Genomic DNA, 19,034 nt, shown 5'->3' with positions numbered 1-19,034 from the left:
GACTTCAATTTGAAAATCATTCAATCGGTTTTATCAATTCAAACAACCAAATTCAAGAATTAGATTATCAATCCTAGCATTCGATTTCTATGTGATCAAATTCAATACGGTTTTAATTAATCAAGGCTAGCATACTATATCCAAACATACAATCATTCAAACAATCAATTTCGATTCAAAGCATTAGATTAGGGTTTCAATTTTAATTCATTCAATCAATCAATTTGATTTCAAATTAGGGTTTATAAAATCGAATGTGTTTTAGTATTATGGTTTTAAATAAAATTGATTTCATGCATTCATGCAATAAGCATGTATGCGGCCAGGATCATGGATATTAGGGTTTCGATTTTGATCTTACATCATTGGGGTTTTGAGATTCAAAACCATTAAGGTTTCGATTTTAATTGATCAAACAATCAATCTCGATTAGGGTTTGGGGTATCGAACTTATGATTATGATCTTCGATTTAATCATTGGGGGTTTTGATCTATTATCCTATGGTTTTGATTTCAACATTAGATCATACTATTAGGGTTTGTAGTTTTTATGGTTTTGATTCTTATCAAACAATCAAATTCGATTATGGGTTCTCTTTAAGGTTTCGAATTACCTTAACCTTGAACCGCAAGCTGGAACTGATCGGAACGCGAGCTGATGTTGTCGCGAGCTGTCTGATTGCTGAGATCGGGAACGCGATCTGTCCAACGTTCTGATCGGGTCGCGAGCTGTCCGCGAGCTGGCTGAGATCGTCTTGTTTGCGAGCTGAGGTTGAACAAGCCGAGATCGTCTGAGCTAGGATCAGGAACGCCTTAAGCTGAAGCTGATCGGGAACAGATTGCAAACAAGGATCGGGATGTAAGGTTTCGCGATCGGGATTAGGATGGTTCGCCGGTAAGGATGTTCGCCGATTAGGGTTAGGGTTTTAGGCGGTTTGTTTTAGCTTAGGGATTTAGATTCTATCGTGCTGATAACGTGTTGTGAAACTAGAGGATTAAAATCTATGTTTCTGTATTATTCATAAACATAAGGAGCTCTTTATATATAGGGAATTACACCATCATATAATAATGAAAAACTAAAGAAAGGAAATACAAATATGGAAAAAGTACAAATCATAATCTAATAAGGAAAAGGCAAGATGCCGATTTTCTCTCTCTCTTTCCCCTCACGGTCGACTCTCTCTCTCTAGCATTGGGTCGGTTATGGACATCCACAATATGATTTATAACATGCGAATAAAAAATGGTCTAACCAATGTATAATATTTCATTTGGGCTCCCTCCCGTGTCTCACAAGTAAACATACTTCCATAACTCACCTTCGTCTAAACAGCCGATGAAGACCTTTTCAACCAGAAATTGGGTTTAGCCCTTTAAGCTTTCTATATACAAATGAAATTAATTTCCCTTATCAAATGGATTAATTGAAATTATTCGACAATTACTAACAACATAACCTAAAACATGACCCCAATGAACAATTAGAATGATCTAAAACCCTATACAATTAAAATGTTAAAGACAAGTTCCTTACCCTTTGTAACAAACTTCCGAAGTCTTATCAACATAACAAAGTTAAAAACGCAATTTCCTTGCGTTTTCCTGGCGTCAAACCATGCAACCGCTAACTGAGATCGATATTTACTCTTTCAGGTGCACACCTCTCTGTTTGGTCACGACCAAGCTCTGCTCCAAGCTGACCCTTATCTCCCGCACCAAACGCAAATACCTTCCCTGATTCCGTGAGAGCAAACGTATGTGCGTTCCAGTATATCGAGTTCGTTAAACTAATCTGAACCACCCGCTCTTTCACTTGTTTCAGCGATGTTACTACCGCTGGACTCAACACATTAGCTTGCCGATCACGCTACAGACAAAACCAAAACCAAACCAAAACATAAGGTGTTTGTGTTGTGTTTATATGTTACATTAAGCAAGCGCTAACCTGTTCAAAAACGGCTGTATGGTGACCCAGACTAGCAGATTCACCACAACCAAAAGAGTAAACATCACCATCTTCCGAGACCACAAAAGTAGTGTAGTCTCCTGTTGCTACATGAACCGCCTTGACATGGCTTAGCCCTTCAACGACCTTAGGAACTGACTCACCCTCCTCGTTACCGTGTCCTAAGCAACCGTATCTTCCCCAACCCCAAGTACACACTCTTCCATCTTGACCTACAACCGCGGCATGCCAAGCACCCGCTGCAACTACCCTAGGTTGAAAGTTCAGTAGCTGAAACTGCTTGATAACCCGAGGATACTTCTCATCGGTTTTTGACCCGTGACCAAGTTTGCCTCCCAAACCGCAACCAACCGAATAAACCGACCTAAAACAAGCATTGCTATTGCGTCAGAACCGGTCTTTGACAAATATTAGAGCATCTCGGCATCTCCAATCCAATTCAGTTCTATATATATTTTTTTTAAATTAGAGAAACTCTATTATATAAATGAGTTTGCTCCGATGCACGAGTCTAATAATAATAGAGTTCTTATATTTTTAGAGGAAAATATAGAGAAATACTATTTTATATCTCTAAATAAAATATAGAAATGGGCCTGAGATGGTCTTAGTGTATAAAACCGATATTTAACTTAATTGTGTTTGTGACAAGAAAAAAACTTAATTGTGTGTTTTGATCTTTAAGTTTCTTTGTTTTTTTTTTGCGATTAATTCGAGTTTATTCACAACAATGAGTGTGTGTATAAGAGAAGGAACTCACATGCCATTTGGTTGACAAGCCAAGGCAAGAAGGTAGCAATAACCAGCAGCAATCTGCACAACGGGTACATTCTCTAACGGTCCTAACAAAGGACGTGGCTCGACATCATTAGCCTCGGTTTGATGACCAAGTCTACCATCGTTGCCCCAAGAGAATGTATAAACCTTCCCTTCTCGCGACAGAACAGCAGTAAAGAAGTTCCCTATCGCCGCTTGCACAACAAATATGTTCTTTAAAGATGTCACAAGCTGAGGAGTTGTAACCTGTCTAGACCCTCCTTGCCCTCCATACTCTGCTTCACCAAACAAATCTTTCCCACACGCGTAAACACTCCCATTGTCGCTTATCAGCATTGTCCGACCAGCACCAGCTGCTGCTTGGATAATTCTGATTCCCAACATTGACCTGCACAACACGACAACACTCGTGCTGGTTATGAAACATTCGCCTATGACCCCAAAATATTAGTGTTTAGTATGTATATGCCCTCAAATAAATAAAATTTTTTTTTTTTTTAGTAATTGTTTCAAGCCTATAAATGTCAGGGCCGTCTTCAGGTTCTTGCGGTTGTAATACTAAATGAGGAGTAAACCTGACGGGCAGTATACGAGCTTCTTCATCGGTATGGCCATGTCCTAGCTGACCAGAGTTATTGTGACCAAAGGTATAGACTTGTCCCTTTGATGTGACGGCAATGCTGTGACCAGGACCAGCAATGGCTTGAGATTGCTCTCTTCGACAACACGCTTCACCAGCCAGCAAATACCTAAGGACTAGTTTCCATGAACCTCCGCATCTACGTTTCATTTCTTCACGTTCTTGTTCACTCATCGGTTTGAAAATCATCCTTTTATTACACATGTCGAGAGCAGCGAGCTCAGGTAAGGATAAGCTACAGTCCGGTGCAAAGTGTGCTGGCTGGCTAAAGAAGGAGCATGTTGCCTAAACCAACAACAACAAAATTAATAAATTCTTGAAATTTTTTTTAAAAAAAGAAAAAGATTTTAGACTTTTTTTAGAGAATTAAACCTCAAGATTTGCGAGGTCACGAGGATCCAATCTACATTCAGTGAGAACATGAAGGACAATGGAAGGGTTAGCTGCTAAAGGAAACTCTCCAGGAGTTGAGTCTCCAAAGCATTGGCGTTTCTGCCTCTGAAATGGAGTCACGGGAGGAGAAGCAGCAGAGGAAACTGGTTGCTCCGGTAAGTTATGACAATGTAAAGATTGAGTTCCACTAGTTGTAGCATCCATTTCGGAACACAGATTCAACTACAGGTCCTGAAGCTTATGATCTACAGAGGAAACAGAAACAAGTTAGGATCCAAGTCACAACTCTCAAACTATAGCTTGTAAAATAGTATCAAGGAAGCAATGTTATGGGTTATATAACAAGGCTTCTTGTTCCTAATCAAGAACAGAGAAAGACTTTTCTATTTCTAAGCAAGAACAGAGCAAGACTCTGTGAAAACAATCAAATCAAATTTAGCTCAAGAACGAAAGAAGGAGAAGTGTAGTAATCAATAATGGTAAGAATAAAGATGAATCTTAAAGAAAACTGTTTGTCACACGCAAAGAACTTCTCCTTCTCCTCTGCACACGGCAACTCTGTTTTGACTTTACAAACCCAGAAAACTCAAAACCAAATCTTAATTGAACAACACCAAACACATCAAAGAGATCAAGAGTTAACCAAGCAAAGTTATGATCAATCAATCGTAAAGGATCGAAGTTTCTGAAAACCCATATGCATCAAACCATCATCATCATCAAGAATCGAACCTCTGGAATTTTACAGACAGCCCCAAGTGGTTTCTCTTTGTTTGTTTTTGATGTCTGATCAGAGCAATGAAGAAAGAGGGATATGAAAAGAATGATCGGACGATGTTTTCCTATAGAGAATTGACGGTGAAAATTCTCTTTTTATTTTTAGTTATTAAACTTTTGTTTTTCTTCTCGGAAAGTCTGCAAATTTGTGCGTTGAGGGAAGTGGATGAAGAGGAAATGTCTCTTTTATGCGGTGGTCTCAAGGCAATTAGGATCTCTCTATTACAACATTCTCTGATAACTTGTGATGTGGTATGTATGTATAATGTGCACATATACGTATACTTGTAGTGGTGTATAACATCTTGTATACATATGCGTGTGCATCCGAAAGAGGGCTCGACTGGTGGAACAAGTTATCCATCCAACGGATCTTTATAGTTTAATAGTTAGGACTTAGGAGTATAAAATGTTAGTTACTCATCATGAGTCCTGACATAGTTATCCACTGATTCTTCTACAGTTGTTCTAATTGTGTATGAAATGTGTTAGTATTTGTTTTCGTAACTTTATAAACCAAAGAAAATTAAATGAGTTTCAATGATAACCAAGCGAACGAAAAGAGAAACACTACATTCTTTAATGTTTCTTAAAAAATTTACCATTCATGAAAATATTTTTTCCTCTTCGTTCTCTCTCATTTCTTTTTTTTTTTTAGATAATTATAATGCAAATTTGTTATTTGTTAATTTTGATAAAGAACCTTAATTTCTCATCTTTCCCAAAATTTTATTCCTATTCATTTCTAATGTTTCTTGATGGTTACCAGTGATACGGTGTTTTTTTCCATAACTTTGTAAACTAAACACAGTTTAATGTGTTAATGGTTGTTTCTGTAACTTTATAAACTCCAAATTCTGACTGGTGACCATTCTGGAAACAAGAGGAACGAATAGAAAAGGAATGTAAAGGAATAAAATTGTAGGAATGAAAAAAAATGGTTGTTTCTTCTCAAATTTAATAAGAAATACTTTTGTTCTTTATTTCTCTACAAAAAAAAAGGAATGGTAGGGAATGAGAAGAAAAATTTATTCTTTGTGAATGGTGATATTTTTCAGGAACGTTAGAGAATGCAGTATTTCTCGCCGTTTTCTAGTCACTATTTATATAGGGTATGAATGGTGACCAGGGAACGGCGAGGAATAATGCATTCCCTAACGTTTCTAAAAAAAATCACCATTCACAAAGAATAATAATTCCCTTTCATTCCTTTTCATTCATTTTTTTTTGGTAGAGAATTAAAGAACAAAATTATTCTTTGTTAAATTTTATAAGTAACGACCATTTATTTTCATTCCTGCTATTTTATTCTCATATATTAATTTTTTATTCGTTCCTCTTGTTTCCGGTCAGACCCATAGTGTTTGTTTCTGTAACTTTATAAACCAAACAAATTTTTTGATAAGAAGATATGCAAGCTTGGAAGCAATACCAACCTCCCAAGTTACAATACAAAGCGCAAGTTGTGGCTTTCATGTACAAGAATATTCCCATCTGCTTTTTTCATATTGTTTTCTTTCCAAGTGAAGGATAATATTTAAAATTATAGAAAAGCAAAGGTTTTGTTTTCTTTTGATTTTATTCGATGGTGATGATGATTTTATGTCAGCTTTGAATAAGTGTTTAGTATGAATAATAAAATGATAAGTTAGAAGTTTTTTGTTTGGATTAAAATTACATTTGAAACATATACATTCAAATAAAAATAATATGAAAGATTAATTTCAGAGACATATAAATCTAATCGAGACTGCTTAATCTATTATATTAAACTACCATATCAATTAGAAATTCATCTATAACTTACAAAATCATTGATGAAGTTCAATAAAAATGATTTGAAATCTTCTGAAACTATTTTTTTTTTCAAATATATATATATATGTATATATATATATCAATTTCCATTGCTTCTAAAGTACCACGGTTCACACATATATGTTTCAGAAAATGTTTCCAAAGAATAGGATGAGTTTATAAATGGGAAAATCGCATAAAACACTCTTAAAATGTCATTTACTTGCACTTTAAACTTTGAAGTTTTTTCACTAACGCTTTTAACCTTCAAAATGATATTTATATCACAAAAATACTCTAAAGTAAAAATTTGACCGGTTGTACATGTAAAAAGACGATGTGTCAATTTTTTTCAAAAAATAATTAGTTAATCAATAAAATAAAATAAGTAAAATCAATTCAGAAAATTAAATAAAATCAGAAAATTAAACAAAAATTCATAAAATTAAATAAAAATTTAGAAAAACAAAAGAAAATCAGATTAATTAAAAGATCAGAAAATTAAATAAAGATTTATAAAATTTAATAAAAATAAAAAATAACTTAAAATTCAAAAAATAAATAAGATTAAATTAAATACAGAAAAATAAAATTCATAAATTCAAAAAAATTAGAAAATTAAAAATTCAAAAAAAATATATTTAATTACAAGATTTTGTTAAAAAATATATATCATATTATTGTCGACAATAATAGTTTCAAATATATCACCAATAACGGTGATGGTTTCTCACATAATCATTAACAATGACAGTTTTTGACATATCTCCAATGATAATTTCTGATGTTATCATTGAAAATGACAAAAAAAACTTTTTTCAATTTTTTTTAATTTATTATTTTTTTTTTAGATTTTCTGTATTTTAACTTCATCTTATTTATTTTTTTTTTGGATTTTTCTTTAATTATTATTTTTATTTAATTTTTTAAATCTTTATTTAATTTTCTGATTTTTGAAAAGAAAAACTGAATTTTTATTTAACTTTATGAGTTTTTTTTGTTAAATTTTCTGATTTTTATTTAATTTCTGAATTTTTATTTCATTTTTTTGTTTATTTATTAATTAAATAATTATTTTTTAAAACAAAAGTTATCATCATTGTTTAACTTGTTCAGCCATCAACTTTTTTTTTGAGGTTTTTTATGATACAAATGTCACTTTAAAAATTAAAAGTGTTAGTGAAAAAATTACAAAAGTTTAAAGTGTTAGGAAGTGACACTTTTAGGAGTTTTTTTATGCGGTTTTCTTGTTTATAAATTATCAAGGGCCAATATTTTTGGGAATTTTCATAATAGTACAATTGTAGTGTTTTGAAATGCAAAAACACACTAAACAATAAATAAACTACTATTCAACAACTATTGAATTAACAATAGGTGAAAGGTAAACTGATAAAGATACCCTTCAATTTTATAAACTATCTTGGGAGAACATCATCAAGAGTTGCAAGCGACGAGACTCAATAATTGCCATTTACATTTGACCAAATCCTTTTAAATAGACAGCACACAAAAATAACTTCTTTGGGAAATAATTTCCCATATTATAAGAGATGAGAATCATTAATATTTGGAAAGAGTCACCATGATAATTTATAATTACTTAATATATAAATTATTGTTTTTCTAATCTCAAATGATGGTTAAAAATTTGTTTCATTGACAAGACTGAAGACTCTTTACCTAATTAATTTACTGGAAACATTTTTTAACATTCAACAGCTGATATACATGTCTAATTTGGAAGATACCTAATCACTTTTGTCATAAATATAAATAAAACCAAAATACATTTTAAATGAATTCATTTTCCACCTTGAACTCTCTTTCTTTTATGAAAGTTGTTAAAAAGGAGCTAATCCAAGTTGTAAAAGAAATAACCATGTAAAAAAAAAAAACTTGTTTTGGCTGGGTTTGAATGTGCAAGTGAACTTGTTAAGATGTTTGTCCTTTGTACCACGTGAAATATATTTGGATAATTATGTGATGTCGAAAGGTGTGATAAAATACACATCATGAAACATGTGATGCAGCATTCAACAACATCAATTCATCATTATATCATCATACATCTTCATCTTCAAGGACATGAAAAGATCACGAGCTTTGAAATCCCTAGTCATTTGTTTTGTTGTAAACCCGAAATACCGACTCGAACCTAAACATTATCCGAATACACCTTTATGTACAAGAACTAAAAAATCTTTCTACATTCGCCCCTGCTCTTTTCAATTGAAAGAGAAACACTAAAACTCAGATACACGAGGAAAAAGAGAAGAACTTTGCTCAGTTATCATTAGTTAAAAGAAAAAGTATTGAGTACATAGTTATATGGAGAATTAAGTTCTACTTAATGCACTACACAGCTCCTTAAAAGCTTACGTTATACAGTCTAGTTACCTATATCATAAGCTTGACAAGGTTACATGCTGAAACTACAAACTTTTCAAAATCTTCAACGTGAAAAGCTGAATCTTCATGATGATCATCTGGTGTGTGTTTTAATATCAGCTGTGTTGAAGAAGAGGAAACGAAACATATGATTGATAGGGTTTGTCTCTGACGTACGCACCTTACTTCTAGAGAACATTAGGAGACGAATCTTCTTGAGTTTTCTTCTTTGTCAGCGAGGGATGAATCTTGCAGCGTTTGTACTTCTCCGTCGTTGGATTTCTGGCGTTTGTGGTCTTCACTGAGGCAACTTTCTGGGGAGATTCACGAGACTTTTGTATGTTCTCTCTTCCTGGAGTTTGATTCCTGCGGACGCTTGGTGAAGTGAGACTTATCATTGGTGCCTGCACATGATTATAATGCCATATTCATCAACATTCATCTTGGTGAAATCAAAACTTATAAGAACTTGCAATCTGTACTATACCTGAAAACCACCAACTTGCGGGTTCTTGAATTCTTGATGTTCCTTGAAGCCACAAGACGATTGCTCTTTGACAGCATCTTCTTTCTTTTTCTTTTCTTCTACCTTCTTGAAGAACTATATACAAACAAAACCACAACAAAAGAGAGCTTCGTTAGACTATGCTCTCTGTTAAAGTTCACTTATCTCAATTTGAGAAATAAAGAGTCTTCTCTAGTTCCACCTCTTTCCTCTTTTCAGCCCGTTCATCACTTCTGAAGTTGAAGGGAGTAGAAACAGTGAAAGACTTTGCTCTGGTTCTGCTATGAGTTGAAAGATTCTCGCAGCTGCAAATGCATTAGACAAAAAACTTACTCCCGCATAATAAACCAGGGAACAAACACAAACACAAACACAGTCTATAAACCAACCAAGCTGCTTACCTGGCAGAAGGCTGTCTTTGCACATTGTTTGGTATTCTGCTAGAAACTGAGCTACCTACAGTTATGTTTTTCCTGTATATAAGAAACCAAGTTAATCATAGGATTGGTTTAAGTATAACTAATATTGAAAGTTAGGTTTGATCAGTAACCTTTTCTCGTCTAATGGCCGACTATTAGGAGGAGGAGGAGGAAGTTTTGGTAACCCTAAAGCAGAGGCCTACAGTATATGCAAGACTCAGTCACACCAAATATGGATATATAGTCATGAAATGGAGAAACTTGGGAGGAGAATTACTCTGGTTGAACATTTTGGAACATCTGAATCTTCTTTGGCTCCTCTAGACAATGGTCTCTTGCGACCTTTTGAAGCTACTGTTGGTTCGTTTCCCTTCGGTTTTGCACTGGTTCCAGCATTTGATGAACTTGTTTTCTGTGTAGTGGATCTTCTTGCTAGCCTTTTTGGAGCTGTTTTGGTCGTTTGACGAGTAGAGGTAGCAGAGTTGAGTGGCATGTGCACTGAACTTGGACCTGATCTCTCCTTATCTGCTTTCAATGCATCTTTAACCTTGGTACTGCTTCTAGAACCGCTCTGGTGCATCTTTTTGCCGGAATTATCAGTAGGAGCACAATTGATTGACATGTGAAAGGGTTGAGGAGGTGATCTGCTTTGGTTTCTCGATACATTAGTTGACCTTTTCCTAGTCGAAAGTGGCTCTTTCCTGGCTTTCTTAAGTGGCAGATCAAGTGCTACAGAAAAGGAGGATTCCGGGATTGAACTTCTACTGTTGGTCTTTGATCCTGAAGAAGAACTAGGATGTCTTTCTTTGCTCAAGGAAGTAGAATTTTCCTGAAAAAAATGCAAATGGACGTTAAGAGAATCACAAAAACATTGGCTTATAAGAGTTCTAAAGCTGCACAAGAACATCTTACCTTGTCAAGATCCTCGTCTTCAGGAACAACCACAGAATCAAACTTCTCAGAAATTGCATCGGTTACAGAAACCGATGGAGCAACAGAACCCATCTCAGCACTAAACACCTCTATACATGTTACCTCTGAATCAACGAGATTCTCTTCCGGTACTTCACACACAGTTTCATGAATAATCTTCACAGCACTACACACCACATCTCCACGCCTTACTTCACTCACAAGTGGTACTTCAGAATCAACAAGATTCTCTTTCTGTACTTCTTGGGTCTTCTTGGTCTTTGTGGTGTTCCCGGACGCTCGGTTCTTGAAGTGAGCTTCAAAGAAAGCTTTCTTCTCAGCCACAGAACCAGGTTTCGTGAACCTCTCAACCTCTTCCAAGTAACGATTCTGAGTAAAAGCCGACCATTTCGCCCACTGTAGCGTCTCCGACGCAAATCTACCGAAGGATACTGATTCCGTCAGCACACCACGAGGAATCACCTGCAAAAACAAAAAAAACAAAATCTCAAATCTCAAATCTCAAATTCTCTTCCCATAAACTTCAGATCCATCAAAAACCTAAATAAACGATTTAATCTTCTTAGATAGCGAAACAGATCAGAATCTCTACGAATCAAGTAGAGAGAAGCTGACCTCGTGCGACGAAGTATCTGCAGGTTGCGAGAAGGATCTCGCAAGACAGACGGAGTCTCCCATAGTCTCTCTCTCTCTCTCTCACAATCCAAAACCCTAATTTTAATCCCCAAATCGCAGAAACGTTTATGGATACGCAGCTTCTCTCCAGTAGGTCTGAGCTCATATAATTTGAAACTTTCCCCTAACGGCTACTTCCCATTTTTTTTACGTCATTTATAGAATAATATTTTCCCAATTACAGGAAGCAAATTGTGTTGTCAAAAAAAAAAGGAAGACCTTTTTTTTGTAAAGACTTGAAGTAGAAGAAGAATTGTAAAATGTTTTGCAATCAATCATAAAACCTTTAATTAAGTTTGGTGTTGAAAGTAATTAAAGTTTTGAAGGTGCTATTATGAAAATATAACAAATTTTTACATGTTTTGATATTTTCTTAAAAGAAAATACTAAAATATGGTAAAATATTTTAGCAACAAAATTTGGTAATCTATTTAGGAGTTGGCTTAAATGACTTCTGCGTTGAATAATAATATTTTATTTTGATACAGTTCCATCTCATGGAGTATTTATTTATAACTTCACCTTATTTTTGACCGTTATTTATAGCCCTGGTCATTCGGGTATTCGGTTCGGTTTCGGGTATGAACCATTTGGTTCCGTGTATATTGGATAAATCATTCTTATACCCAATGTGTACTTAGGAGTTTTCGGTTCGGTTTCGGTTCGGTTTCGGTCGGTTTCGGTTCGGTTTCAGGTATCCATTTAATAAATGAAACAAATATACATATACAAAATATATGAGTTAATATGTTAATCAAAGTGGTCTAGTGGTTACACACTTGCATATTTGTCAATCCAACTTGAGTTCGAATCAAGTGCTAGTTTTATAAGTATTTATTGAATTTTAATATAAAAAGACCATATATATATATATATATATAAGAGAGTACATAAAAGATAACATGGTTTGGTGATAGCAATGTTCTCACTCTTTATGTTCAAGTGGGGTTGATGACATTTTATCTTATATTAGAAAGTGGATACTTGTTTTTCGGATATTCGGGTACCCATTCGGTTTTCGGTTCGGTTCCGGTTATTCGGATATAAAAATTTAAGAACCAATCGGATATTTGAGAGTTTCGGTTCGATTTCGGTTTCGGGTAATTTGATTCGGTCCCGGTTCGGTTTTTCGGTTCCGGTTTTTTGCTGAGGGCTAGTTATTTAATCACTTTTATTTTATTGAATTGAAATCCAAAGCCTCAAAATAGAACCAATTCAACAAATAGATCCGGTTTAGTGATCTTAACCAGATTTATAATCACAGAACATGGAGAAAAGTTGGATCGCGGTATCTACTTTAAACAGCTTTATCTATTGTTAATTCAGGTTCACACAAGCTTCAATTCCATCACCTTCTTTGAATCACTACGATGTTCTTCTATCTAACCGAAGGAAACCCGAACCAAGCCGGTTTTCCCCAACCGAAATCCGTTTCAAATAGACCAAACCGACAAGCACTCAACTAGATGCAAACTCCTATAGCCATGCCTCCCCACATTCAGAGAAACTCGCTTGAGCAAGAAGCAGTTTTAGTTCTTGTCTCTATAGAATCAATTAACTGATGAGGGAATCAGCTGTTACAAGCTCTCTTTTAGGAAATGAGTTGAAGTCTCTGGAAAACGACTTCATCAGTTTCTGCAATTGCTCAATTGGGAGAAAACCATATGACCAAAGATGGTCGAACCATACTATAGAAAACTCTTGTTTTCATAAGAAGATGTTTACATGAACAGAAGTATACAAAACAGACAAATCAAGAACTGAAAGACGACAAACATCTGTCTAATAAAACCCAAGAGACTTGAAGCAACCAAGCAAGTAAACTGTATATACCTTTTAGGCCTAAAGACCATACAAAAAAAAACATAAAACCAATTTTCTTGTTTTTTTTGTGTATCGTGTAAATTGCAGAAGAGTGTTCAGAAGAGTGGAACACTCTTCTTACTTCTCCATTGATGTGTGTCCTTTGGAAGCAACAATCTCCTCTAGCTGTCTCCATGTTTCTCCATTCTTCTTCTTGTTGTCCTCTGCATTCTGCTGATCTTCTTGAAACTTGCGCAAACACTCTTCAAACAGTTCCGGATTCGTATCAGACAAAACCTTGAGAACATTCTCAGTCAAGTTCTTCACAGCCTGATTCCAATGACTACTACCGTTCTTCTCCAGAGCCGGAAACACAATTGGTAAAATGATTCTACTGTTCTGTCTCACCAAACTACTAACATGATCGTTGTTCCATAAGTACAAAGCCCGTTCCGCTACCTAAACATACACAGACAAGCGGTACAACTCATGAACACAATGCAAGACTCTCATATGGTGTTAAAAACATGAAGATTATATTAATAAAATAAATATGTATATGATCAATTGTATTATATAATTTACATAAAACTATACTATTATATTTTAATTAATCGGTTTATTCGGTTTCTATACCAAACCGTATATGTTGCAGTTATTTATGACAATATTTATTCAGTAGTATCACAATGCAAGACTCTTAACTACTACCTGAAAGTGAGAACTGCTCAAGCACTGAGCAATTTGGCGAGAGAGCGGAACCATACACCGTTCAAACTCTGTTCCCTGAGTCGATTCTAGAATCTCCTCCAACTCATTCAAGAACATGATCTCTTTAGAGCTGTTAGTAACCGGCCAGTACTTCAACAGCCCTCTAATAACGGTATCAGCGAGCTTACAATCTTTCTCAACAAACTGTATAACGCAGTAAGAAAGTTGCTGATGGTAGTTAGGCAAGCACTTCAGTTTGTGCAGAGGAACCAGCACTCTAGTGAGGAAGAGCTTGTGTTCTTCCTTGAGAGGCAACGCAAACCCGTTGATGATTGATCCCAACACTTCGAGAAACTCGGCGATACCAGAGTGTTTCCCTGTCTCCAAGATGAAGTCGTACAAGATGTTGTTCATCGTTTTCCTGATGAAAGGGCGGTGAACCATGAACCTCCCGTAGATCCGGTGGAGTATGGTTTTGAGATACTCCCTCTCCCTGTGGTCTTCAGAGTCGAACAGGTCCAGGAGCTTGAGGACGAAGGTGGGATCGATGTATTTCTTGGATATCTTGGCGTCTGTGTTGGGAGACGCGACGAGTCGTAGAAGGAACTCGTAAACTATCTGCAAGTGAGGCCAAGAAGGGTTCAGAGACCCTCCTTCTTCTTCTTGTTCCAAGTCTAATCCTTCTGGAGTTTTGTTCTTCTTCCATTGTTGGTGAGTGTTACTACTAAAGAGATTCGCCGAAACCATCTTTGTAGCTTCTTGGATAACTGGTTCGGGGAACTTTCCATTGTTCCCTGAGGAGATGACGTAGTCCACGACTTCGAGAAGTGTTTGCCTTTTGATCTCTTTCTCCTTGAGGTTTTGCTGAGGCTCGGAGACGAAGTCAAACACTACGCAGCATAGTCTAAGCTTCTTGAGGAACAGTTCTTGCTTCTCGGAGATGGGAACATCTCTCAGCCTTGGCAACACCTCAACAGAAGAAACAGAATCTCCATCTGATGATGATCTCTGGGTTAAAACTTCTTCACCTTGGTTGTTGTTATCTGGGGGTTGGGACTCACTATTATCCCAAAACTTAGCGGAAGAAGGTTTCTTAGGAAGCTTCCCAAGTATCTGCTTAAACATCTTCCGATCTATGGAGTCAAACTTCAACAGACTCAGATCAGACTAATCACAAAGTCAGATCTCGGAAACCCCTAAGATCATCTCAACACGCAATAAGAACAACTCTTGTGCACATCTCTTATTGACTAGATCTCAGTCATCAAGACAAAAGCAGACAGAGAACACAACTCAGGGCAAAAAAGGTAGTATCTATTTTTTTTTTTATCATGAATCAGAGGAAGAGGAGGACGGAGAAGAAGGGTTTAGATTTTCATAGCCTATTGCTTCGTTGGCATGTGGAGAGAGAAAAAAGAAGTGGATAGAGATTAGAAAGTTTAAGAGAGAGAGAAAGGAAGGTGACTGAGAGAAGACCGCGTGACCAGAGAAAAGTTCCAATGTCTGAACAAGGAACGTTTTAAGACAAAACTCAAAACCAATGAACTAACCGAGATTTAAATCAAAATTAAAGATTTTAAAATAAAGTCATGATTTTTTTTCTGATTTTATACAAGTGTGAAATCCAAAAGGGAATGTAATTTAATAATACAAACAACAAACTGATTTTTGCGTGGCATACTCCCAAAGCTGCATTTTTGCCGGTATCAAAAGCAGAAGATGAAGTGTCAAGAACGAGGATCATAGACAGTGTAGCAACAAAAAACATTAACAATAAGATTTTACAGGAAACATGAAAAAATAATAATAATAATAATAATGGGAACTCGGAAGAAGAGACCAAATATTGAAACATTTCTTCAATGCTTGTCCTGAGTTATAGTATCAGAAGTATATGGAGACACATACATACATATGCCACGTGCCAATTGAAGATGCGAAAGCTCTCTCCTTTTGCTTTCTCTACAGAGCTCTAACCTCATTTACCCTTTCGCATCCCAGCTTCTTCCAACCGTTTCCAAGTGGCTTCACGTTTGGCCTTGGTCTCACCTTCCTTTGATTCATCTTCTTTGAACTTAGCAAGGCATTCCTTGAACCACTCAGGGTCAAGGTCTTGGAATATCTTTCTCACGTTTAGTGTCAAGCTGTGAACAGCTTGGTTCCAGTGTTTCTGTGCGTTTCTCTCCAACGCAGGGAATATGATTGGGAGAATGACTTTGCGGCTCTGCATTATCAGATTCTCTATGTGATTGTTGTTCCATAAGAATAAAGCTCTCTCTGCAACCTGCACAAAAAACACCAAAACAGATGCATGTTAATAGACTGAAACAAAGACTAGAGACTTGAGTCACAACTCAACTAGATGCTGAACTTACTAAACTGAAATGAACAAATTTTTCCCTCTAGAAGATCATATGCAGTCATTGTTTAGCCTAGGCATGCGGGTTCAGGTAGTCTGGAATTCGGGTAGTTCGCTTCGACCAAAATCTCGCCGAATTGAACCAAAAAAAGTTTTAGTTTGGTTCGGTAGGTATTCGGGTAGTTCGGTTTAGAAATTTTTGCCAGAAACTAACCGAAGTTTTTGGTTTCGATAATATTTCGGTTAAATTTTGGTTAAATTCGGATAATTTCAGTTAGTTCGGTTTAAAATTTTGGTTAATTCGGTTAGTTCAGTTCAAAATTTGGTTAACAAATTTTTTTTTGAAAAACTAAACTAACCTATTACCAAACCAAACCAAAAACCGAAGTTTTTCTATAAACCTGCCAAGCTTCTCGCCGAACTAACCAAAATTTTGGTTCAGTTGGATTCGGCGAGTTCGGTTGGAAATCCCAGGCCAAACGAGACTATACCTCCTAATGCCAAAGACATTTCCTAGTTTCATAACTCGGTAATCAACAACAACAGCCTTAACGAAACTATCTATCAAAGAAACTTTTTCAAGTAAGCATCATCCAGGGCAGAATACAACAGTCATACAGGCACCTGAAAATGCAGACTGTTCAAACACCGAGCAATCCGGCGAAACAGCGGCACCATGCACCGCTGGAACTCCGGTGGCTGAGTTGCTTCCAGCACTTCCTCCAACTCATTCAAAAACATAACCTCTTTAGAACTATTCGTCACGGGCCAGTACTTCAGCAACCCTCTTATAACCGTATCAGCGAGTTTGCAATCCTTTTCCACAAACTGCGTGATGCAATAAGACAACTGCTGGTGATACATCTGCAAGCATTTGGGTTTGTGGAGAGGTATCAAAACCCGAACCAGAAACACTTTGTGCTCTTCTTTCAACGGAAGAGCGAATCCGTTGATGATACTTCCCAAGATCTCGAGAAACTCAGCGATCCCGTTGTGTTTCTCCGTCTCGAATACAAACCTGTAGAAGATGTGGTTTATGGACTTCCTGATGAAAGGACGGTGGACCATGAATTTACCGTAGATCCGGTGGAGGATTGTTTTTAAGCAGTCCCTCTCTCTAGGATCCTCGGAGTCGAATAGGTCTAGTAACCGGAGGACGAAGGATTGGTCTATGTAACGCTTGGCGAGCTTGGTGTCTGTCTCGGGTGAAGCGACGAACCTCAAGAAAAGCTCGTACACTAGCTGCAAGTGAGGCCAGGCGAGGTCCATGGAAGGCTCTTCCTCCTCGAGGTCTAATGCGTCGATGACTTTGTTCTCGCGCGGCTGAGGGTTCAGCGTTCTGAATATGTTGGCAGAGACCATTCGGACGACTTCTTGAACGCTCCCTTCGCTGAACTTTCCGTTGGCGGAGTTGACGTAGTCCACAAGCTCGAGGAGTGTCTGTCTCTTGATGTCTTTCTCCTTGATGTTCTTTGTGGGATCTGTGAAGTCAAAGACTACACGGCATAGGTTTAGCTTCTTTATGAAAAGGGTTTGTTTTTCGGTGTTGGGGACGTCTTTGAAACTTGGTAATGCTTCATAAGGAGTGAAGACTCCGTTGTTGTTGTTGTTGTTGTTAGCACTGCTCTTTGGATTCACATCAGAAGAAGCAGTAGATCTCTCTTTTGTCTGTGAATGCTTTGTTTTCCCGACGCCATTGTCACTGCTTTTGGAAGTAGAAGCATGAGATGATGATGATGAAGAAGAATGGCCACCGTGCTCACGTCCACGGTGATGGTGTTCGTTCTTTGAAGACTTTTTGTTTGGGAGCTTACTTAGAATCTGTTTCCACATAGTTCTTTAATTTTTTAACACCCCAACTTAGATTCTCTTCATCATCTGATAAAACAAAAAAAAAAAAAAAAAAAAAAAAAAAAACATGAAAGGTTCGAATCTAAGATCAAAGGTTACAGCTTTACAAACAGAATCAAATCACGAACCTGAGAAAATCGAGAAAAGTTCCTAATTTTCTCTTCTTCTTCCCTTAATCACGCGAGACCCAGAACAATCTAACCAAAAAGACTCGACCTTTCGGGGATTGCAGGTCTGTAACAATCGCAAATGAAACGCGATGAAGAGAATCAGATAACGAAAACAAGATTGAAAGCTTTATTATACGAATTAAGGTCAACAGAAGACATACCCAGATGAGGAAATGCGATTACAACGATGAGGACGATGATGATGATGGTGATGATGATGATGATAACAACAACATTCAAAGTTCTTCGGACCTATTTTTTTTCGTTGTTCTTTGTTGACTTGAGAACAAAAAAAATCTGTTTTTTTTTTTGGGTGTGATCCAGTTATAATTCTTCTTCCTTTCGGATGAATGATCCAACGGCTTTCGTTTGATCGATCAAACTTTTTTTTTATTTGTTTCTGTTGTTAATTATTTCAATTGATTTCTTGTATGCGCATTCTTTTCTTTTAATAGTACTAGAGTTTTTTTATCGTGTCTTATAAATTTATTTTATTTATAATATTATTTTTCGGTTTTTTTCTTTTATATTAACTTCATGTTTTTTCCAATGTTAGTTTTTCTTAATTTAAATTTATATGTTTATAATTTTTCATTTTTCTTGTTGTAGATGGAGAATTATATTTTTATTGATGGTTTTTTGTATGTGACATAAACTTTTTGAAATTTTAAAATAATGTTATATATAGTACGATTAACACATTAAAGAAGAGAAACATATTCAGGCACATTTTACACAGGTTTTATATGCATAATTTTAAACATTATATATGTATATATTATAAGTTTGAAACATGTAAATGCTTTCTAAAGCTAAATACTTGTTCTGAGTTTACATAACTTATCGAAAGTTTTATCTCTTTTT

At 36.1% G+C, this 19,034-nt stretch overlaps 4 protein-coding genes across 5 annotated transcripts; all 4 read right to left on the bottom strand.

The window, feature by feature from the left end:
- Nucleotides 1–1,537: 1,537 nt before the first annotated feature.
- LOC106322314 (ultraviolet-B receptor UVR8-like) lies at nt 1,538–4,899 on the bottom strand. 2 transcript variants are annotated; one of them, XM_013760396.1, is made up of 6 exons: nt 4,512–4,899; nt 3,759–4,024; nt 3,322–3,671; nt 2,730–3,134; nt 1,949–2,333; nt 1,538–1,870 (listed from the first exon to the last, which is right to left on the bottom strand). In XM_013760396.1, exons 2-6 carry the CDS (start codon nt 3,981–3,983, stop codon nt 1,628–1,630), a joined length of 1,608 nt encoding a protein of 535 aa, XP_013615850.1. In that variant the 5' UTR covers nt 3,984–4,024; nt 4,512–4,899; the 3' UTR covers nt 1,538–1,627. The 2 variants fall into 2 exon arrangements, with proteins under 2 accessions (XP_013615850.1, XP_013615853.1); XM_013760399.1 differs by lacking the exon at nt 4,512–4,899 and adding an exon at nt 4,423–4,502.
- Nucleotides 4,900–8,643: 3,744 nt separating this feature from the next.
- On the bottom strand, nt 8,644–11,394 carry LOC106327299. Its single transcript, XM_013765422.1, has 8 exons — nt 11,217–11,394; nt 10,581–11,063; nt 9,946–10,497; nt 9,800–9,867; nt 9,651–9,722; nt 9,452–9,554; nt 9,232–9,345; nt 8,644–9,148 (listed from the first exon to the last, which is right to left on the bottom strand). The coding sequence occupies exons 1-8, from the start codon at nt 11,277–11,279 to the stop codon at nt 8,933–8,935; spliced, it is 1,671 nt and encodes a 556-aa protein (XP_013620876.1). The 5' UTR covers nt 11,280–11,394; the 3' UTR covers nt 8,644–8,932.
- A 1,568-nt stretch (nt 11,395–12,962) lies between these two features.
- Nucleotides 12,963–15,304, bottom strand: LOC106327300 (serine/threonine protein phosphatase 2A 55 kDa regulatory subunit B' delta isoform-like). The gene is made up of 2 exons (XM_013765423.1): nt 13,791–15,304; nt 12,963–13,538 (listed from the first exon to the last, which is right to left on the bottom strand). Exons 1-2 carry the CDS (start codon nt 14,913–14,915, stop codon nt 13,218–13,220), a joined length of 1,446 nt encoding a protein of 481 aa, XP_013620877.1. The 5' UTR covers nt 14,916–15,304; the 3' UTR covers nt 12,963–13,217.
- Nucleotides 15,305–15,411: 107 nt separating this feature from the next.
- Nucleotides 15,412–18,587, bottom strand: LOC106327655 (serine/threonine protein phosphatase 2A 59 kDa regulatory subunit B' eta isoform-like). Its single transcript, XM_013765875.1, has 4 exons — nt 18,332–18,587; nt 18,129–18,234; nt 16,774–18,027; nt 15,412–16,074 (listed from the first exon to the last, which is right to left on the bottom strand). The coding sequence occupies exons 3-4, from the start codon at nt 17,980–17,982 to the stop codon at nt 15,769–15,771; spliced, it is 1,515 nt and encodes a 504-aa protein (XP_013621329.1). The 5' UTR covers nt 17,983–18,027; nt 18,129–18,234; nt 18,332–18,587; the 3' UTR covers nt 15,412–15,768.
- Between the last annotated feature and the right edge of the window lie 447 nt (nt 18,588–19,034).

The sequence above is a fragment of the Brassica oleracea genome, chromosome C2, assembly GCF_000695525.1.
Source record: "Brassica oleracea var. oleracea cultivar TO1000 chromosome C2, BOL, whole genome shotgun sequence".
NCBI classification, from domain to species: Eukaryota; Viridiplantae; Streptophyta; class Magnoliopsida; order Brassicales; family Brassicaceae; genus Brassica; species Brassica oleracea.
The sequence above is the reverse complement of the archived record's forward strand: the minus strand, read 5'-3'. Positions and strand labels throughout refer to the sequence as shown.